Source organism: Microcaecilia unicolor, chromosome 13 (genome assembly GCF_901765095.1).
Source record: "Microcaecilia unicolor chromosome 13, aMicUni1.1, whole genome shotgun sequence".
Classification (NCBI taxonomy): Eukaryota; Metazoa; Chordata; class Amphibia; order Gymnophiona; family Siphonopidae; genus Microcaecilia; species Microcaecilia unicolor.
Genome location: NC_044043.1, coordinates 69190956 through 69214168, shown reverse-complemented (window position 1 = coordinate 69214168; position 23213 = coordinate 69190956). Strand labels below are relative to the sequence as shown.

Sequence of the window (23213 nt, the reverse complement as noted above, 5' to 3'; positions counted from 1 at the left end):
TGATTTAAGAAGGCTTTTAGTGTACAGAAAATGTATGCTAAAATTGCACCTCCTTGCAAATCCCATTTAAATGAAGGACTTAGATATTTCTCCCTAATGGAGGGAAGTATGTAAAAGCCTCCCTAATGGAGGGAAGTATGTAAAAGCCTCCAGTGCTTAACACTGTTTTTTTTTTTTTTTTTTTAATTGACACTAAAAATTTGCCTCTCAAGTCATAGATAAAATAAGGTTAGCTCACACTTTTGGAGTTAGTGTTAGTCTTCATAGTTCTGCTAGTGTGGTCCAAACCTGGGTGCAGGAGCCCATACTTTGGTCCCCAGGGCCACGATCATGCTAGCAGAGCATTATAATGAAAACTAACCTCAGAAATGTGAGTTAATTTTACTCCTGGGCTAGAGAGGGAATAGTATTGAGGTACCTGAGCTCTGGAAACCTCAGATCCAGAATCCGTGCACCCAGAACACGCCAGTTGCTCCCCTCCCCACATCCCCCCCACTTACTAATATGCTAAAATGATTAACTCAATAATTTCCCTACATTTCCCTCCTGTTTATCATTGCTACATATACTTGCTCAAATCTCTAAAATAGACGGTTCTCCAAGACATCTTCTTTTGTCCTGGGGATTCATGCAGTCTTGAGTCTGTTATATACTAATGGGAGATATGTAGTCTTTTAAGGAAGCCTGGCTATTGTCCTCATTATCAGACTCTTCATGCTGGTAGTCTTGGTCAAGGTTGCATCAATTAGTCTTTGGAGTAAACCGCAAATACATGGAATGCAGCAGCATCCATATGTCACCAATATGGCTGTAGCCACAGCAACAGAGGTAAGTACTGAAGTAATCAGGCTGCTCCAACTCCCAAACCAATCTTCCATCCATTTGGTGAATGGGTCATTAAAGCCAGAATTCTCTGCCTGTTCCCTTGACAAGGCTGTCAGGGCGGCCAACGCCTTGGTGATACTTCCATGGGGGGCTGTATTCGGGATGTATGTACAACAAAACTCTCCAAACATCTGGCAGACTGACTTTTTCCGCCAGCAGCATGTCCAATGCCGGTCGATTCTGCCATGCCATCATTGAAGTGGCATCAAGTTGCTCAGCGATTCCTTTTACAGCATCTCAGGTATAGTTGACAAATCTCTGCTGATTATAATATATATAGTTGATCCAGTCTACACTTTTATTGATTGTTACCAGTGGAAGGACTCAAATCCAGCAATAATCTGGTTTCTTGCATTGAATTCATTGGGTACCCCTCGAGGCACTCCAATGTCATCTATATATATGTGTGGGTCAAATGATCCACCAGGTGTCATTGCCCTATATGTTACCCACAGGCACACTGGAACTGGTAGTTCCAGTGTGCCTGTAGGTAACATATAGAAAGGCATGACGACTTGTATTAATGCACAATCCCCATGCCATATTTGTGGGAGATGGGGTCTAAGAACACGATCCCCACACATCCACCAAACATCAGCTCTTCCTTGGTCTAGATTCTGGAACCAGTCAAGATGGTATTTATGGCTCTGTTTTCCCGTCAAGTTGACCCGATGATTGCAGTATGAGTCTGGTAGTGGCTTCAGATTTTGTCGCTTTCCTCGTCCTTTTATAGAGAAGCAGGTGTAGTTACCCGGGTATGATGTTACTGCTGGTGGTCTAATCCTTCCTTTAGTGGGGGGAAAAAGGTGTGACATTATAAGGCAGGTTCCGTTGGGTCTATAACTTCTGTTATATAGCTGGACCATGCACTGCAATCCTTCAGGATCATCAAGACCCAGTCTGAAGGGTATGGTTCCTAAGGAAAGTCTTGCCTTAGCACAAGCCACACAGTCAGACTTGTTCATTTTTCCAATAGTATAAGTTACCCATGCCATCCATTCATTTTTTCCCTGGTAACCCATTTTGAGTCCCAATTTTTCTTCAATTGTCAGATTAGCAAATCTGATCAATGTGGGTATGGGGAGTCTGAAGTTCTCGAGAAATATTCCTCTCCAATATTTGGATAAAGAAATGTCCGATAGGATCAATCCCAGACACATACGCTCTTGCAGTGTACAACCGTTCATCTGTCTTCCGGGGTGTTTGTAGGGTAATTAGTAGTTTATTACAGTTTGTCTCACCTGTACACTCGGACACTGCCTTTTTTATGATGGAGAATCTGCTTTGGACCTTGGTATCATCTTGTGTTTTTAGTAGGTAATACCCCCAAGGTGTGGAGCTTGTGCTCCAAATAGCTAGGTCCCATGTAGTGCATTGACGGGTTCCGGGAGTATTTGTGGGAAGGAAGCACACATATTTGTCAGACCATGTAAGTTGCGCAGCTGCCTCTCGTCCTCTGCAGCAATTCAGTTCTCAAAAATATATTTCCACTGTGCTGGTCTGACCCTCATAAAAGGTAATTTTTTAGGGGGTTCAGGAAACTCTGTACATGCCCATTCCTTGGGATCAGTTCCTTTGTATAATACTCGGGCTGCAATAACTTGGCGTTTTTCTTGAATGAATGCCTCCTGTATTCAATTGAAGTGGTATTGGGAATTATTCCCCTTCTGGTTATCAGGATTTAATGTCTTTTTGATGGTGTCTATAACCTGGAATAGGAGGATGATAAGCACTATACCACAGATTGTTCCTAGGACCAACCTGATTGTTATCTGTCTGTCGGTCAAGGTCTTGATTGCTCTCCTCTTTTCTAGTCATCCGAGGGGACTCCAAACTGTTGTCTCAGTCAGTTTCTCACGTGAGTCTTCTAGATCAGATGTCAAGACCTCCATTTCGACCCTAAATTCTCCTTTGGGTTGTTATTTTCTTCACCGGGTTTTAGACGAGGGTTCCTATTGAAGGACCTCCCCTTTGTAGCCTGGCTTACCCCTGCAAGAAGTTGGTCTACTCTGGTTGCCTAATCTCAGCTCCAGGTTCTGCTACCTTCTTGCAGTGTGATAGGTGTACCCAGGTACTTCGTTCAGCTATTTTTACAGCTGTAGGGGTACTCAGAAGTACTTGGTATGGACCTTCCCAGTGAGGTGAAGCCCAGTTTTTTCTCTTGATGACCTTAATTAGGACCCAGTCTCCCGCTTGAACCTTTCCAAGCTCAGTATGTTCAGGATCTACAAGCTGATCTGGGTGACACTGGATAAAGAAACTTCTTTGAGGCATATTTTCAAAGCACGTAGCCTTCCAAGTTTCTGTGGAACTTTGGAAGGCTAAGTGCTTTGAAAATATGCCTCTTCGTTAGTTAACATTTTCATCATATATGTTGCCAGTGATTCCTCAGCCTCTTCCTGACTCATATCTAATGAGGCAAACTGAGGGATCTCATACTGCCTCCCAAACAGAATTTCAAAGGGAGTCAATCCTGTCTTCCCTGCTGGTGTTATATGCATATACAAGGTGGCCAAAGGAAGGCAGTATATCCAGTTCTTTCCGGTTTCTGTCATTATTTTTCTCAATTTGCTTTTGAAGATTCCATTGTGTCTTTCCACCAGTCCTGCAGACTGGGGTTGGTAGGCACAATGGTTCCTCAAGTCAATGGCCAGTTGTTTCCCTACTAGAGAAATGATGGAATTCACAAAATGAGAGCCATTGTCACTGTGAATTCTCTCTGGAATGCCATACCGTGGTATGACTTCTTTTACATCCTTGGGATACCAAGTTTCTTGAGTTGTAATCTGCAAAGAAATGAGTAGGTGTTTGTGGATTATAAGAAACATAATATAAAGCAAACAAATAAGAGGTCCATGGTCTTTATCAGGGCCGCTGAGGGGGCGGGGGGCAAGATTCCCTGGTCCCAGCCTCCAAGGGGGGGGGGGCCAGTGCCGGGGTCTGTTTCCTGCTCCTGTGTGTCGGGACCCGGGTGATTGCATTAACACAATAACCTGGGTCCCGGCACTCAGGAGAGTGACAGACTGAGGGAAGAGCAGACGCAGGAAGGTAAGGGGGGGCAGCAGCTGCCCGATTGGGGGGGTAGCGGTGAGTGGCAGCATCCCAAGTGGGGAGGGCCAACAGCCCCCATCTTCTTCTTGCTCTCGCTCCTCATATGCTTTATAGATTAAAAAAAGAACGTGCTGCCTGCCCTGCGTCCTCCCTCTGTCAAACTTTAAAAGTCCTGTAGGATTGCCCTGGGATCCCCTGCCTCCCTTCTGTCCAAAGTAAGATGCGGACAGGTGGGGGAGCCTTTTTCTCTTTTGGTATCCCATGGACTTTTTTTTTTTTTTTACAGAAGAAGTGAGGGTGAGAGGGTCTTGCGGGGCAGCAGCATATCTTTAAAGCATATCAGGAGGAAGGGAGGGAAATGAATGGTGATTTTGTACAGCTCTTTTATTATTTGCACATTAAGAGGGAGGTAGGGAAAGAATTGGAACTGTAGTTAATTTTGAGACAGTCATATCACTCATTCAGTACTATCTAGCTAACCTAAAGCCCCTTCTCCATGATATCCACAACACTACTACTTCATAATTTTCTAAATTTTGTTTGGCCAGTAAATCTAATTTTTGAAGGGAGGAGGGTAGATTTTAAAATTCGAAGATTTGTCTGGGTAACTCCTGAAGTTACTTAGACAGATCTATTTGAATATAACCCTCCTTTGGTCTAATTATACATTTTTTTTTTAATACCCCGCGCTTTCCCACTCATGGCAGGCTCAATGCAGCTTAGGTACTTATTTGTACCTGGGGCAATGGAGGGTTAAGTGACTTGCCCAGAGTCACAAGGAGCTGCCTGTGCCTGCAGTGGGAATCGAACCCAGTTCCCCAGGACCAAAGTCCACCACTCTAACCACTAGGCTGTGCTAAAAGTTAGTGCACATTTTTACTCACATTTAATTATATCAGCTCCTTAGATCTAGGCGACCTTCACAAGAGGTATCACCAGATTATCCTGCTAATCCTTCTAGCAGTCTTCTTCCTTCTCCCTTCATATACTCCTACTCCAGGGATGGCAAACGCTGGTCCTTGACTGCAGCAATCAAATTGATTTCAAGATTTTGAATACATTCACTTTAAGAACGAGGTTAATTTGTACAGTGTGACTAACCGGAAAACCAAACACGTTTGCAGCATCCAAAGATAAATTTTTGACATCCTTGTATTAACCTGTTTGGGAGACCTGACACCAGTCAGGTTTTCAGTATATACACAATGAATATGCATGAAATATTGAATAATCAGTTGTGTGCAAATTTATCTCGTGCGTGTTCAACATGGATATCCTGAAAACCTGACTTGCTGTGGAATCCCTGGACAGGTTTGGAAGATCAGCAGAAGGTGAGCCCAAAATATAAATTGTTTATTCCCAAGGCAGGAAAGTTATGAAACCACTTTCAAATTTCAGATTAAAGGCTTTGGATGAGAGGTGTATGCAGTGCTGCATTAGTGTGTCTTGCTGTCTTTCAGCCTCTCCATGACCTGGTGAATAATGTACCACTCTTCTTTTCCTTGAACAGGAGGGCCAGAGATAGCAGCCTCTCTTCTGCTGGGGACCTTCTTCATAAGTCTGTTGTTAATTTTCTCTGTGGCATTTTTTTTCTACCTCAAGCGATCTAACATACTGCCAGATCTTTTCTACAGAAGGAACAAAGGTGTGTGGAATACTACACTAACTGGAGGTGAAATGCACAACAATTAAATTATTGCCGTATTTCTGTAAATTACTCACACGTCAGAGTTCAGCCAACTTTTCTGATATTGCTTCAGTATGGGGCTTGTTTCTAATCAGGTTTCTGGTAAATAGAGTCATGCAAGAAGGAAAAAGAACCTGATGTTTTACAAGATTTGCATTTTGTGGTATGTTGAGATTAATGTATCCATATTGAAAGCTTAGTTCCACATCTCCCATGGATCAGAAGAACTCTGTAGAAGAGACTAAGTCTAAGGCATCTGCTGGAACATCAGGGACAGCCTTCCCACCATCAAAAAAGAATTTATACTTCTTGGACTTGATTTCCTGTATTTAGGATGCTTAGAACAGGAAGAGCACCTAGCCAGTTATATTCTTAGGATTACCAAATATGAATATGCATAAGAAATTTTCATCTGTTGGAAATCCATTGCATGCAGATTCTGTTATGCATTTTCATAGTGTTAATCCTGAAAACCTAACTGGCAAGGTATGCCTCCAGGAGAGGGTTGAGAAACATCATTATTTTATGTGCCAGATCTAGTCTCAGATATTTTATGTGTTCATTTGTGTACTGGGAATTTGTTCACCGGAAAAGCCTGACTCGACCAATGTAACTCCTTGGTCTGGGATCACCATAGGGGAAAACTGTTCTCAAAAGTTATTTACCAGGGTTATCGGGTTGTCTGAAAATTGTCGATCCACCCTTTTCCTGGAGAAAAGTATGTGCTTTTACCCTCAGAATTTAAACAACAAGCTCAGGGTTGGGTTTGATCAAGGGAGTCAATAACACATATAGATGGGCATTTTCAATATAAAGTTTAAATCCAACTTTAGATGTTTTGCTCAAAATGTCTAAAATTCAAGTTGGGAATATAACTATTTTCGAAAACGAAAAATGTTTATCTTTTTGTTATTTTGAAAGTGGCCTTTTTCTAGATGTTGCCCTACTCAGCGCATTTATCTTTTTGGACTATTAAAAAAAAAATGTTCAAGTGAAAATCACACAAAATCAAGCCATTGGGATATATAAGGGGACAGCATTCTTAGTAGACTGGCCACACAGACATCCCAGCAGAGCAGTGGGGCGCCCTAGAGAGCAGTGCAGTGGACTTCACATAAAAGATCCAAGGTACACATTTCACCATTGCTCCCTTATATTATATGGTGAGCCTTCCAAAACCCACCAAAAACCTACTGTACCGAACCATACACCACTACAATAGCCCTTATGGTTGCAGGTGTCACCTATATGTGGGTACAATAGGTTTTTGGTGGGTTTTGGAGGGTTCACACTTTCCTCCACAAGTGTAACAGTTAAAGCGGATTATGGGCCTGGGTCCCCTTCTCCACAGTACACTGCACCATCCACTAGGGTACTCCAAGGACCTGTTTGCTGCTCTAATTGGACTGGCTATAACATCTGAGGCTGGTACATACTGTTTCTTTCACATCTTTGGGAGGTGGGTCTAGACCAAAATGTTTAAATTGTAGCCCAGGACGTTTTTGTTTTGTTCCATTATTTCAGAAAAACATGCATGTCTTAGGAACACCCAAATCCCACCCCCTACGTGCCTCCTTGTGATTTGATGCACTGCTGTTGCACTGCATACCAAAACATTTTAAAAATGGGTTTTGAAAATAGTGATTTGAATGTTTTGGCAAGCAAAATGTCCAAGTGCAGATTTATGACACTTTTGTAAACCTTTTTCTTTTTTAAAATGAGCCCCATAGTATAGCATTTTCATAGAAGTTGAAAAACTCTGCAATACTTTTGCCAAAGCAGTTTTTCAAACAGAAAATGTGTATGTTCTTTCTGTTTAAGAATTAGGGCCTTGTTTACTAAGCTGCGCTTTTAGATTGAGCTAACGCTAGAGACACCCATATGTTCCTGTGAGTGTCTGTAGTGTTAGCGCATGCTAAAAATGCTAGCACACCTTAGTAAACAGGGCCCTTAGTGTGAAATCTGTGGGTAAAATTTCCTGGACATTTGGCACCAGCCTATACAGCTCTGAAAAATATAAGTGTAATTTTTATGAATTTTAATTTTAAAATTGTTGTTTGTGATTGATAAGATGGGATCTAAATAGAAGATATAGTTCCATGATATATTTGAATTTGGACCCGTGTGTTCTGCTCTGCTTCCCATATTAGCAGGGTTGTTTTTCTAATCTGTTTCTCATTTTTGGTCTTTCTCTTCCTTTCTTTCTTTTGAGATTTTCCCTCCTAGTGTATCTATCTTTCTTTGTATTCTAGTAAGGTGGACTTATTTTATCTTTCTCCCTTGCATGTGTCCCTGATTCTTCTCATTCAGTACAATGAATGTAAATTGAAAGGTTATTGTATAAATATTTGGAAGTTCAGCAGAGGGGTGAGCCCAGAATATAAATTGTTTATCCCCAGGACAGGAAAGCTATAAAACTACTTTCAAATTCCAGACCAAAAGTCTTTGGATGAGAGGTATCTGCAGGTCTGTTTAATGCAGAGAAGGGTGCGATGGAGGCTCAAGTCTGGTTGGCTCTTTGTGACACTGCCATGCACTTTGCACCTAGATGGCTGCTTTCTAACATTAAAAGACTTAGGTGCCAGGTTCTGTTTCACTTGTAGTTCTTTTAATGGCTCCTAGAATGCATTTGTATTATGTCAGGCCTTTGCTGGGTTGGGCCTGTCAGAAGATGGGTCAAGATTTACTCAACCCTCATTTTCCAGTTTTTGGACTTTTAGCTAGTAATAATTTTCCTTCCTAATAAAAAGAGCTTGTTTTTCCTTCCCTAGCTTCCATCTTGCAGCCCAGCGAAACGGTAAGCAAGCATGCATGAAGCCCTTTTGTATGATGATACTGAGCACCTCAGTTGCTATGTTTTATGGTGCAAGGCCTTAGTAAAAAAAAAAAAAGGCATAGAGCAGGTGACCACTTCTGGCTCAGATGAAAACCAAGCACTATGGAGATAATTCTGTAACATATGGTGCCTGTTCTGTAAAGGAAAGTAGGCACCTATTTTCCTTTATAGAATACTAGCTTAGCAAGTGATATATACATCTATAATTTATGCCATAGAGCTGGCATAATTGTTTGCACATAAACGTTAGAGATGTCTGTGCAGTTGTATGCATGTAAGTGGGAGTCTTGCCCATGCTGTGCCCAGCCTCTGCCTATGTGTATTACTACCTGTAAAAAATATGCGCTCTATAAGGTACATGTATATTTACAGAATACTGCCTAGACAGATTTTGACGTTATGCAGGTATATGCACACATATGAACATGTATGCCATTATTCTAATCATTTACGTGCATAATGAGCATATAAATGTTAATTCCTACGTTATAGAATCACCCCCTATGGGATTAATTCTATAAGAAGCTACCTACTTTTAGGCATCAAGAATATGCTTGTGTATAAATGATTGTTTTTCTGGCTAAGATGCGATGGTGCATATTGTGTGGGTGAGTGATTACATACGTGGTGTCTGAGCGGCACGCCCTTACCACATGTAGATTACAGAATATTATAACTTATGCACATTTCTTTTGCAGTCTAGGCCTGAGCATTTACACCAGTTCTATGACTGGTGTAAGTACTCGTGCCTAAAATACAGATGTGCTGTCCACCTCTTGCACTAGTATTTTATAAAGAAAAGTAAGTGGCTACTTTTCTTTATAGAGAAGGCTTCAGATAGGTGTTTTCCTAGTGCCCAAATCTATACAGCCTGTTATAAAATTAATCTCCATATGGTTATGATACTTAGAGTAGGGCTTCCCAAACTGTGAGTTGCAACCCCAAATGGGGTCGCAAAACCCACATTTCAGATTGCAGCCTAATTACTAATTTGCGCTATAGTTGCGTTAACATTTTTAACGCGCATTAATGATTAAGGTGCATTAAACGTTAATGCACCCATAGGAATCTATTGGCACGTTAGCATTTAACGCACCTTAACTTTAAAGGTTTTCTTTTTCTTTTAATTCTAACGCGCCTTAGTAAACATACCCCTAAGTGAGCTGTCCATACACACATCATCAGCCCGTGCCTTTGAGATCATATACTTTCTGTGGCCACAATAACAGGGTCAGACCCACAGAAAGTTTGATAAGCAGTGACTTAGAACATGTGATTCCTGTGGCAAGCAGATGTATCTGTCTAGGACAGCACAGTTCTGTAACTGCCTATGCATTGTAATGGTTTAAGTCAGTGTATAAGATGTTACTTTTGTTTTATTGATACGCTCTGTCTTTTTTCAAAATAGTTTACATAGTTACAAACTATAAGAGTAATTTTACAACAGGGTGCCATAAAAATGTGTATTTTATAAAGGCAATATACATGTGTATGCGCCTTTATAAAGTAGGCTCCTAGAATAATTCCCAGCAGTTCACAGATGCCCACTTACAAAATTATACCTGCTCTGAGGCAGCTGCAACTTTCCGCATGTGCTATGTGTGAGTGCATGTATATTTTATAAAGTGCATGCGTACCTTGGCACTCTGCCTGAGCTTTTTACAGCCACCACCCTGAGAAACACTGTGCATTGATCTTGTAAATGTATATGTTTGCCTATAAGCATGCGTACTTTTAAATGTGTATATTGGCCATTTTCCCTCTGTAAAATATGGTTTACATTCTGGAAATGCTTTATAAAATTACCCCTTATGTGAGCACTTATAAGTCTTGTACTTTTAGCAAATTTTCAAAAAGAAACTACCAATATTGGTGTTCCTCAAAAAAGAGCAAGGACAAAGTCCATACATTAATAGATAGCATCCATATACTTTGCTTCCGTGCAGGAAATGAAGGGGTTGCCAAATAACATACGTTCCTTGTAATCTAAATGCACCCACCTGAATACCTTTTTCCCTGAGGGCCAGCAGGATGAAATTTCCAAACTTATGGGTGACATCATCTGATCGAGCCTACTAGGCAAGCACTTCCCAGTGTTCTGGAAGTTTTTGGAAGCATCTGATCATGCATCCATATGTCTTCCCACCTGCCGTTGTCCTGCAGAACCAGCTTAGTCCTGTTTTTTCCGCGGAACCGCAAAGACATATTTTCTGCATCTCTCCCCCCATCTTGCATATCTGTTTAGTTTTCGCTGTGGTTCAGGGCCTTTATGACTTGCATCCAGATTATAAGTGTCTCGTGTGGGGCCATTCGTCTCTCTTCCTCCCTTTTATTTATTTAGTTTTTTTTTTTTTTGGCATTTTAAAATTTTCTTTTTTTTCCACGGCTCGCCAGTTCCCCTTAGGCCTCAAACACTGTTTAGGGATTTTTTTTTCACCATTTGAGCCATTTGTTTTCACCTCAGCTATTTTTCCTCATATGTCCCAGAAAACTCCCAGTGGTTTTAAAAAGTGCACCTGAACCATGTCATTCACAGACACCAATAATAGATGTCTGCACTCTTAGGGGCCCAATCATAATCCCTCTTTTTGTAAACACTATTCACAGATGTCAAGAAGAGGTATTAAAGGTTGAGAGAAGCAGTGTGAACAGAGTTTTAGCACTGAGAAGCTGATCCATCAACTGCGGCTTCAGAGGCATCAGTCTCGATGACTTCAGGAGCTGAATTGGACACTAGGGACACATCAACATCGAGGGGGCTTCCGTGTTCTGCGACATCAAGCATTGATAGCAATTGCTGGGATCAAATATCCTCTAATTCCCTCCTGAGGGTGAGGAAAGTTTAGTCATCGATCAAGGAAGGATTCGTCATGGTCTGCTTCGACGCATAGGGACTCTGGTACCATGTTTTGGGAGGAAACCAAAAAGCATAAGCATCAACACCCTCTGAAGGCACAACACCAAAACACTGAGGTATTGAGGAAGTGCCTCGACATGAGAGCTGCTTACCCTCAGGACCTGGATGGGCTGCGACAGCTTCCGTTAAGCTGAAACCAGATCATATTTACGGCCACAATTACTTTGAAGGACATGACCATTCTGGCTGAGCCTCAGCCTTCATCAGTGACAGCCCTTGAGGCGTAACGCAAGACCATTCTCCAGGAAGAGATGCGACACCTTTTGGCACAGCATGAGGCTATAGCATCTAGGGCAGCACATCAACACTAGCACCTTGAGGGACCTCAAAGCCAGTTTGCACCAAGCTAGTATCAATCTCTATCCCCTCGGAAGGGGGGGAGCCCCCTCAGGAAACTATAGATCCTTGGTGCCTCGCACCCCTTAACCCAAGCCTGAGCTACCTATCAAATATGTGATGCAGGCAGGGACACAAATGCCTCCTGGCAAGTACTTTTTGTGAGTCTGATACTGGCCGCTTTTGGGTGTCTGAGGAGGCACTTGAGGTCCTCTCAGAGGAGGGGTACCTTAGTCTTTTCTTTGACTCCCTCCCCTCCACAAGAAAAATGAAAGTCACCCCCAGAGGAGCTCTCCTTTTTTATTTTATCAGGAAATGGCTAGGTCCATTCAATTTGATTTTGGAGATCTAGGATGAACCTGGAGATGAAACACTGGACATCCTTCAGTTTGATTTCCCCCTCAAAGGAAACTGTGACAGTGCCCATGCACAGAATCCTTAAGCTTGTACAGATGAAACAGCGAGAGATCCACCTCTCTGTATAGCAGGTAAATAAGAAGGTCAACTTTATGTATACTGTTCAGAAGGCTCTGGGATTCAAGAAGCTCCAACTTCCTAACTGCTCTCAAAAGAACCAAGAATTTGCAAGATTCACTCCTCAGTGCCCTGGAAGAGAGGCCCAGACCTTGGAGTCTTTTGGGAAGTTTTTTCAGAGCACTATGCTTGCCTCCCACGTAGTTGTTTGCCAGCTTTTAATGTGCATGCACTTGCAGACCAATGTGCACAGTGCGGCAGAGTTTGCAGTCTCTCTACCTCAGGATAAGGCTGAGGAATTCTGTCAGCTAATAACCAAGCAGCAGGTGTGTGGAAAGCAGGGGCGTAGCCAGACCTTATGGTGGGAGGGGGCCAGAGCCCGAGATTGGAGGCACATTTTGAGTGCCGCTTCACCCCCCCCCCCCAACTGCCTCGCTTCGTCCCCTCACAAACAAATACCTTTGCTGGCGGGGGTCCCCAACCCCTGCCAGCCAAAGCCTTCTTCAGCGCGGTCTCCGGCACAGCTGCGTTTGCTGCCTGCCCCCTGCTCTTCTTTCTTCTTGCTCCTCCTTCTTGCAAGAAGAAAGAAGAGCAGGGGGCAGGCAGCAAACGCGACTGCGCTGAAGGCTTTGGCTGGCAGGGGTTGGGGACCCCCGCCAGCCAAACCAGGGGCCCAAATGAAAATTGTGGGGGCCCAGGCCCCAGTGGCCCCCCCATAGCTACGCCCCTGGTGGAAAGTACATGGTGCAGGCAACTGGTCACAAAGATATGGTGTATACTTCCTGGTCACAAAGACAGAGGGATTTTGTCCATCCTAGACCTGAGGGCCATAAACAAATACCTAGCAAAAGAAAAGTTCATGATAGTTTCCCTATGCACCCTATTCCCAATGATTTAGTCTCAAAATAGACTATGCTGTCTGGACTTGAAGAATGACTGTACCCGCATACTGATGCATCCCAGTCACAGGAAGTATCTGATATTTCACTTTAAGGAAACCCACTCCTACCAGTACTGCGCACTGTCATTAGGCCTCACATCCACACCCAGGGTCTTCTCCAAATGTCTAGCAGTTGTCATAGCATTGCTACACAGACAGGCACATCTATGCTACACTTCAATTTGAGGACATCTCAGTGGTCGTCGTCCCAGTGATCTCAGGTCCAGGGGATCCTTCAGGATTCAGCTACTGTCACACCTTCCCTCAAGAGTTCTCTGTCATGGTGGCTAATTTGCACAAGGAACTCCCGTTCCAAATTCCCCAGCACCACAAGACATTGACAACGGACACATCAAACCTGAGCAGCGGAGCTCATATAGATGGGCTCTCCACAACCAGGGTTGGTGATATGCTTAAGAGAACAACTCCAGATCAGTCTCCTAGAGCTAAGAGCTTTTTGGAATGCTCTAGGGCTTTTCTGTTATGTACTATGTAAGCAAGCAGGGAGATACAGGTTCATACCTCCTGTGTCAGGATGTGATTAGGATGTGAGGTTGGACCATCTCCCACAGTTACCTGGCAGGGAAGAACAACTGTCTGACAGACAAACTGAGCGAAGTCGTGCAACACAGAAGTGATCCTTGAATATGGGCATTCCCAGAAGATTTTCCAAGAGTGGGGCACCCCCCTTAGTGGATCTTTTTGCCACTCACCTCAACAAAAAGTCCCTCAGTTTTGTTCCAGACTGGAACAACATGGCAGACTAGCCTCAGATTCTTTTCTCCTAGATTGGCAGGGAGGTTTTTTGTGTGAATATCCTCTGAATGCATCTCATAGTGAATATCCTCTGAATGCATCTCACAGTGAATACTCTCCTGAAACTCAAGCAGCACAGGAGATCCATTATGCTTGTTGCTCCATGCTGGCTGTGACAAATCTGGTTTTCTCTACTTCCAGAGCTAGCCTCAAAAGACCCATGGAGACTGAAATGCTTTCTGACCCTCATCTCCAGTCCATGGCCTTTACAGCTTGGATGTTGAGAGGTTAGAAGTAGGTTGCTTGGATCTGCTAAAGGATGTCTCCCAAGCTGTCTTGCTTGCTTCCAGGAACAATTCCACTGGAATGTCATATATTTCAAAAGGAAGAGGTTTGCCATCTAGGCAAGGTCCTAGATCCCTTTTCATACCCTGTGCAAAAACTGCTCGACTACCTTCTACTTTTGTCAGAGTCAAATTTCAAGACCAACTCTGTAAGAGTTCACCTTAGTGCAGTTGGTGCTGATCATCATCGTGTAGAAGGTAAGCCCATCTCTGCTTAGTCCTTAGTTGTTCACTTCATGAGGGGCTTGCTTTTACTAAAACCTTCCATCAATCCCCCAACAGTGTCATGGGATCTTGATGTTGTTTTTACCCAGCTGATGAAAGGTCCTTTCAAGCCACTTGATACCTGTCATCTGAAGAACCTGACCTGGAAGGTCTTGTTTTTTGTGGCGGTCACTTCAGCCCATAGGATCAGGTCTCTTAGTAGTTGATTTACCTTATACAAAATTCTACAATAACAGAGTGGTTCTGTGCACCCATCCTAAGTTCCTTCCTAAGGTGAGGTCGGAATTTCATCTTAACCAGTCAATTCTTCTGCCAACATTTTTCCCATGCCTATAAAGGTGAAAGCATACTGCACACTGGACTGCAGAAGAGCTTTGGCCTTCTATCTGGAGCAGACTAAAGCCCATAGAAAATCCACCCAGCTTTTTGTTTCTTTTGGCCCCAATCAGATGGGGCTGCTATCTGTAAACATTCTCTATCTAATTGACTTGCAGACTGCATTTGCTTTACCTATGCCTAGGCTGGACTGACTCTACAAGGTTAAGCCACAGTTCACAATGTTGGAGCCATGGCTGCATCAGTAGCCCACTTGACGTTAGCCTCCATAGAGGAAATTTGCAGAGCTGCAACATTGGTTTCAGTCCTCTCACTACTACCTATATCAAGATTCTTGACATGATAGCTAGTTTGGTCAGATAGTCCTTTGGAATTTAAATGAGTTCTAGAATCCAACTACACCCCCTTAGACCATTTGTTTCTGTTCCAGGTTATTCACACAAAAAAAGAAAAGAAGAAGAAGATAATTTGAGAAAATTACAAAAAGAAGTTACATTCATTTTCATTGCTAGGCCTTGCCTTTTGCAAGACACGTCTTTCCTTTTTCTTTAGAACAGCCAGGTAGCAGGGAATACCCATCAGTGTGGAGATATTCTGCTTGTCCTCAGAGAAAGCAAAGTTACTCACTGTAGAAGATGTTCTTCAAGGACAACAGGATGAATATCCAAACTGTCCCACCCACTTCACCTTGGAGTTGTATTCTCTCAGCTATTGTAACAGATCAGTGGTTCTCAATCTTTCTTCTCTTGTGTCATACTTGACAGACAATATGATAATGTGTGACACATTAAAAGCTATAGTTTTCAACTGAATAAAGGAAAAAAACCTGTATATCATTGAATTGTTGATAACAGTGATGTAAGGGAAATAGACACAATGGTACTGACTGCCAGGGTGGAAGAGAGGAGTGAGCTGCAACATTTTCATTTGAGGCTAATGACAGAAGTAGGGACCAGTTATGGAGATTTCAAGTACCCCAAGGAAGATTTGGGAGAGATACCAATGCCAGAAATGGTATTCAATGCCGATAAGTCAGAGAAACTGAATCAAATCTCTGTAAACCTGGAAGATGTAATGGGACAATTTGACAAATTGAAGAGTAGCAAATCACCCGGACTGGATGGTATACATCCCAGAGTACTAATAGAATTAAAAAATGAACTTGCAGAACTTTTTTTAGTAATATATAATTTATTTTTAAAATTAAGCATGGTACCAGAAGATTGGAGGGTGGCCAATGTAATGCCAATTTTTAAAAAGGGTTCCAGAGGTGAGCCAGGCAATTGATGTTGGTGCCAGTCAGAAGAGACTATTATAAAGAACAAAATTACAGAGTGAAGGGGAATCTTGCCTCACCTATCTGCTACATTTCTTTCAAGGAGTAAACAAACATGTGGATAAAGGTGAGCTGGTTGATATTGTGTATCTGGATTTTCAAAAGGCATTTGGCAAAGTACCTCACAAACGACTCCTGAAGAAATTAGAGAGTCATTGGATAGGAGGTAATGTCCTATTGTGGATTAAAAACTGGTTAAAAAAGATAGAAAACAGAAAGTAGGATTGAATGGTAAATATTCTCAATGGAGAAGGATAGATAGTGGGGTTCCCCAGGGGTCTGTGCTGTGACCACTGCTTTTTAACTTATTTATAAATGATCTAGAGATGGGAATAACTAGTGAGGTAAATTTGCTGACAAAACAAAGTTATTCAAAGTTGTTAAATCGCAAGAGGATTGTGAAAAATTTCAAGAGAACCTTATGAGACTGGGCAACCAAATGGCAGATGGCGTTTATTTGTGAGCAAGTACAAAGTGATACACGTGTGAAAGAGGAACCCAAACTATATCTACCTGATGCAGAGTTCCACATCCGCAGTCACCGACCAGGAAAAGGATCTACTTGTCATCAGTGATGATACTTTGAAACCCTCTGCTCAGTGTACAGTAGCAGCTAAGAAAGCAAATAGAATGTTAGGTATTATTAGGAAAGGAATCGAAAGCAAAAATGAGAATGTTATAATGCCTTTGTATCACTCCATGGTGCAACCTCACCTCAAACACTGTGTGCAATTCTGGTCATCATAGCTCGAAAAAGATATAGTGGAATTAGAAAAGGTACAGAGAAAGGCAGTGGAAATGATAAAGGGGATGGGATGACTTCCCTATGAAGAAAGGCTAAAGCGGCTAGGGCTCTTCATTTGGAGGAAGAGACGGCTGAGGGGAGATATGATAGAGGTCTATAAAATAATGAGTAGAATGAAATGGATGGACATGAATTGCTTGCTTACTCTTTCCAAAAAATACTAGGACAAGGGGGCACACAATGAAGCAATTAAATAGTAAATTTAAAACAAATCTGAGAAAATATTTCTTCACTCAATCTGTAATTAAACTCTGGAATTCATTGCCAGAGAATGTGGTAAAAGCAGTTAGCAGGGTTTAAAAAAAGGTTTGGATAACTTCCTAAAAGAAAAGTCCATAAGCTATTATTAAGATGGACATGGGGAAAATCCACTGCTTATTTCTAGGATATGCAGCATAAAATCTATTTTACTGTTTTGGTATCTTGCCAGGTACTTGTAACCTGGATCGGCCACTGTTGGAAGCAGGATATTGGTCTTGATGGACCTTCGGTCTGTCCCAGTATGGCAACACTTATGTTCTTACAACTTCCTGGTTCTCAGCTGTCCCCAACCTGCAGCATATATGGTTAATAAGAAAAGCATAAGCATGTTGTCTGTCAAATTTTCAGTGACACATCTCCCAGCTGATGGTGACCCACCAATATTTCCCGACACACTTGTTGAGAACCACTGTATTAAACTGAGCAGGCGGGAAGACACGTATGCATGGTGAGCTACTACTACTACTACTACTAACTAGCATTTCTAAAGCGCTACTAGGGTTACGCAGCACTGTACAATTTAGAGCTGCTTCCTAAAGCTTTCAGAAGACTGCTGGGGATCACTGGCCATCCCGTGCTCCATCAGATGAAATCACCCATCAGTGTGGATATTCATCCTGCTTTCTTTGGAGAACCTCTGCTACAGGTGAGTAACTGCTTTTTCAAATGGCTGAAAATACACATGCACATCAGCGGCACAGCCAGAAGTGAAATTTTGAGAGGCTATTGTTTAACATGGGTGAGCACTATACACTTCCTTTTCCTCTTGCCTTCCCCTCGCACCTCTTCCCCCCCCAAAAAAAAACATTAAAAAAGAAAGTACTTTAGCTGGTGGGGTCCCAAACCCCGCCTGTTGGAAAAATCTACAGCCTGCCCCAACTCAACTGTCAGTGTAGTGAAAAAGCATGGCAGTGAGCAGCAGTACGTTCATGCACTGATGCTGCCACTTCAGCATTCTCAGTTCTTGTGGCTCACGAGCTTGTTCAGTTTTCGTGGGCCGAGAGAACTGAACACATTTGCAGTGCCAGCATCAGCTGCTGAAAGTGTTCTGGCTGACTGCCATGATTTTTCACTACCTTGACAGCCAAGTTGGAGTGGGAAGTGAATTTCTTCAGCTGGTGGGACTTGGGGATCCCCACCATCTACACAAAATGGTAGCAGCAGATGTCCTTATCATGACTAAATCATTTCTCCTGGGTGGGCCTAATGCAAAAGTGGAAGGGCCTAGGCCCATTCATGGCTACTCCCCTGACACACATACTTTCAGTACTTTTAACTGCTCTGAAGTTTTCAGCCATACTATTTGCCTGCATAAATATTTTTGAAAATTACCTTCATAATCAAACCAGTCAAATGGTGAGGAGGGGCAAAATAGTTGGGTGAAAGTCATGTCACTGGTATGGACAAGCTGCTCATTCCTCACCAAGCCTAAGGATTCTGTGCTCTCTGCATTACATTCCAAGATCCTTTTCTGAAGTGCCTCTTCTCCCTAGATTCTTAAGAGAGAGCCAATGTACACAGTCTCCAGTAGTTCCTTTCTTTGTTTTTTTTTTTCATATTGGCCAAATACCGCAGTGGCCTCCTGTGACTGAGGAAGTGGGACGCAGCCTTCTTTAGAGCTGTCCCCAATGCCACTCAGTGATATTCTTATCCTGCTGTTAGGCAATGTCAACAGTCAGACTGGAGGTTATGGCCAGACACTTCCAGCTCATGGGGAAGTGAAGAAAAGTAATGAGACGTGTGCTATTCATTAACTGATTACTTATTTTGAAATCCTCTCCCCTCTTATCAGTTCCACTGCCGTTCACAGGACAAATCCTTCCTCTCAGTACCCTTCTCCACCACCGCCAACTCCAGACTCCGCCCTTTCTGCCTCGCCTCACCCTATGCTTGGAATAAACTCCCTGAGCCCATATGCCAAGCCCCCTCCCTATACCCATCTTCAAATCCTTGCTCAAAGCCCACCTCTTCAATGTCGCTTTCAGCACCTAACCATTGTACCTCTATCCAGGAAATGTAGACTGCCTCAATCTTGATTGACTGCACTTTGTGTCCTTTAGATTGTAAGCTCCTTTGAGCAGGGACTGTCCTTCTTTGTTAATTGTACAGCGGTGCGCAACCCTGGTAGCGCTTTAGAAATGTTAAATAGTAGTAGTAGTAGTAGTAACAATGACTTAATGACAACCTGCACAAAGTTATAGTCGGGCGTTTTTCTATTTGTTTGAGAAATTAGGTGTGCTTGAAAGAGCTTTAAAGGCCTTTACTCTTCTTTCACAGGCCTCTATGATCCCCACTCCAGCATCTTCAGGTAAACACCCTGTATGTCTCTTGGATTTTACATGTGCAATACATCACACCACCACATTCTACACAAGCTTGCCTGTATGCTTATGCTCTGCGTTCATCAAGTCGTGAAGACTGGAGCACTTTAAAGCAACCGAAGATCTTTTTGTTTACAATTGATTACTACTCCCAGTGAAGGATGGGAAGCTAGCATATATGCCCAATTTCTGAAGTTGTTCTGTACTTTTGCTACCTTCACACAGCTCCTCAAGTATGAGCTTTTATCATTCCACACTTGGTCGTTAAATCAATTTCTCTCATGAATCTTTCAGTTCGGAAGCCACGCTACGTCCGCCGGGAGAGGTCACTGGTGACATCAACATCAGCCATTGTGAATTCTGATGCAGAGACAAGGGTGAGCAATGTCTGATTTTCAGCAGCTGCCAGTGGAATCTCCATGTCTATGCACAGTGCTGAAGAATCTTTCTGTCTTTGTTGATGTGCCAGCAAGTGAAGAGAGGATCCAAAATACCGCATCAAGCGCTTGTGCCAAATGTGGCTAGAGAGGATAGAAAGCCACAAAAGGTTGGAGACTGCAGGCTGGATTGCCAGACAGATGGCTGTCTCACACAGGAGAGTCACAAAAGCCTTTTCCAACCTTATCTCATAGCAGCAGGTGTCCTTATCATGACTAAATCATTTCTTTCCTGGCTTACTCTGTATTTTTGCAGTAACTGCAGAGTATGAGATGGTTTGCTTACTGAGGGACTAATCTTTCAGGACCCATGCAGGGGCTGGCCAGGAACAGTGACGTGGCAGTGTGTTTCCTGAAATGACCGGAATTCTGTAAATAGTGTTCAGTAGCACTAAGTATGTTATGAAAGACAGTCTTGGGTGATGGAAGGGGCAGCATTTACACTCTGTTTTTTTGTGAGCATTTTCCCAACTTTCTCCTTCCCCCCCCCTCACCGCTCAAATCCAGGCAGAGTTTTCAGTAGCTTCACTGAGAGTCACAAAGCATGGATGGGGTGCCATCACCAGCATTATTCAGTAGATGGGGGTATAGTGTTTCAGGGAGCCTCAGCCTCTATAAGCCTTCTGATTTGCTTTAGGAGGTGCAAGGTGTAGGTATCAGTATAGTAGATTTATTATCTATGGAGGCAGTGAAAGACTGCTAACATCCTGTTGCTTCCCATGCTATTTATGTAGATGTGCCCTCTTGTTATAACAGGTGACACCAACACCCACCCACCAGATCATGATACAATGCTAGTGTTTTATGTGATGCTGTGAATTGCAGACCCTGGTAGTTGAACCCCATCTTTTCTGCATCTGTTCCCAGTCCTCACCAGATGCTGAAGGTACCAGAGAAAATAAATGGATCAGGAGGCAATGGAGAAGAGGAGGATACAGTCTTAGTTAATATGAGTTAGTTCAATTTATTTTGCCAGTGTATAAAGGAAAGAGAACACACTTTGTACCACTGTGCATGTGGCTGAACTGTGCCATCTTCTCCCACAAAGAAACTCTCTGGGCCTTCTCTATGGGGCAGAATGTAAAGTGCGGGATATTTTATGTGAGCCCTTTTCTAGATGGATTTCTTGTCTTTTGTGCAATCAGAGGTTGAGGGAAGCATTGATTCTAGGTACTAAACAGATTCTGTACAACAGAAACTACCACAGCAAATACTAAAATGCAAAGCTGGAGCTAAAGTAAACCTCTCAGCTAATGAAATTACGAGGAACGGGGTATGTGATCTACTGTGTAGTGATCTTATCTGCATGAATAAATCAATCCATCAAGTACTTTTACCAAAGATAGTGCCAGAGTTTCTCAAACTGCCCTCCCGCTTTGATTGGTTAAATGCAGTCATGTGATTATCTCATGTGACATGTACTATGGAAGCTGTTTTGTGTATAGTGTGAAAAGAAGATAAACTAAGAGAGCAAAGCCTTTCTTTGCAGTTGAAATATTGTATTGGCACAATAACCCAAGGGAGATTTGAACTAAACATTTTAAATCATTCTGGCACTTGAATATCATTTAGTCATGTTCATATGGTCATCATCCAATTAAATAGCCCCAGTCATGCTCAGAATTTCAGTGATTTCTTAATAGTAAGGCACTCCAGGGGTTGTATCGTTGTCCTTGAGTGCAGTGGTTAAACACATGGTTATGATTGTAGAGTAACAATGTAGCCCTCAAGTGTCCTTATTGCTCTTATAAGGTATGTGCGTGTATGTATGCACACAAAACACATTAAGATTGATTATATGTATATATCAGTCTTAATGTGTTTTGTGTGCCAGTTCTTTCTCAGCTGATCATGAGACTTACCGAGTTGTGCCTCCCTGCCGACACCAGCTAAAGTTGTGATCTGGAATGACTGCAGCTTTTACAGATACAGGCTTAGGAACAGCGGCACCTGATCAGTCCACTTTTTTCATGATTTTCCCTTTACCCTAGTACAGATGGCATATGCCTAGAATGGATTCATTATATAGCAGGGATGACACACAAATGTATTGTGGTACCACAGTAAACAAGAGCTTGAGCCCTGACCTGGCCAGTGCTTATGAGGGGTTTGTAACAGATGAGGGCTAGAAAAAAATAATCCCTTGTGCCATAGACCACTACATCCCCAACTTAAAAACAGGTGATGTTATAATAATAAGAAGATCTCATGGTTCATTAACATATTAATTATAAATGGCAAAATCTCAGGAAATTGAACAGATCTGAATGTTTTTATTCCTCTGGTAGTAAGTTGATCTTAACTGAAAACCTCTTATAAGGAAAGGTGATGATGTCTACACGTAAGTGACATGCTTGTAAGAGGTCTAGTGTGCTATGTTGTTCTCATACAGTCTCACCTGCCCTGAATGCATGAGAGCTCCTCATTGGCAATCTGCTATTGCATTTCATTGTTGTCATATAATGTTTTGTACATTTTTTTATACAACTGGCTTTAATAAATTTGTTTATAACCTTGAATGAGAAGTGTGTAGATTTATGGCATATGAACACTGTTTTTAAGGAAGTAAAAAGTGCACAGTGTTACAGAGTAACTAGGTACAGAGTTTATTTGCATAGATAGCTAGTTCTTGTCAAAAATTTATTTTTATGCTGCAGTTGGACAGAGTGTAAGGGTCCCTGTCTGTCCGTAAACAGAAGACAGGAAAGAGACGAGATTTGTGAAGTTTCCCAGCCCAGTAAGGTTCCTGCAGTACTAGTACTCAACATTATTAAGGAACAAGCTTTGGAATTAGCTTTTTCATATACCAATGAAGTGGTGGGAGGGAGGAGGATATTAGATAAGCTATAGCCCTGACTCATTCTGAGTTGTCCATGGAGGGGAGGTGGGAATCCACCCAATGATAACATTAATTGATACCAAAACAAACCCAGCACACTTGCTTGTTGCTCCCAAAGAAGAAGATTGCAAGTACAGTTCTTGTGCAGCAGAGCACCTCTATCCCTGCCCTCCTTCCTCAAGCTCCATAGTTGCTGATACCTGTGCCAGGGGGAGGGGAATAAAACTGTTCGGGCTGTGGCTTCATTGGCCCACCATATTCTGCTGCCTATGGTTCTTCTCCTCTTTGTAATTAGAGGCAGATTTTAATCATGCAAGCAGAGGTATTACCTGAGTGCTTCCGTTCCTCCAGCATGATCTCCTATGACTTCCAAGCCACAGGGCCAGCTCCAGGGTATCTGATGGCCTATGTAAACCTTCAGCCATGC

The 23213-nt window shown here is 42.6% G+C and overlaps 1 protein-coding gene across 1 annotated transcript in view; it reads left to right on the top strand.

Annotated features, from left to right (window-relative positions):
- The window catches only part of C13H1orf159 (chromosome 13 C1orf159 homolog), a 42775-nt gene extending 20317 nt beyond the window's left edge, over positions 1-22458 (top strand). The window contains exons 6-10 of the mRNA XM_030186042.1: positions 5447-5581; positions 8395-8420; positions 19467-19497; positions 19805-19887; positions 20815-22458. Coding sequence (XP_030041902.1) covers positions 5447-5581; positions 8395-8420; positions 19467-19497; positions 19805-19887; positions 20815-20895 — 356 coding nt within the window. The 3' untranslated portion in view covers positions 20896-22458. The remainder of the gene's footprint in view (positions 1-5446; positions 5582-8394; positions 8421-19466; positions 19498-19804; positions 19888-20814) is intronic.
- Positions 22459-23213: the final 755 nt, after the last annotated feature.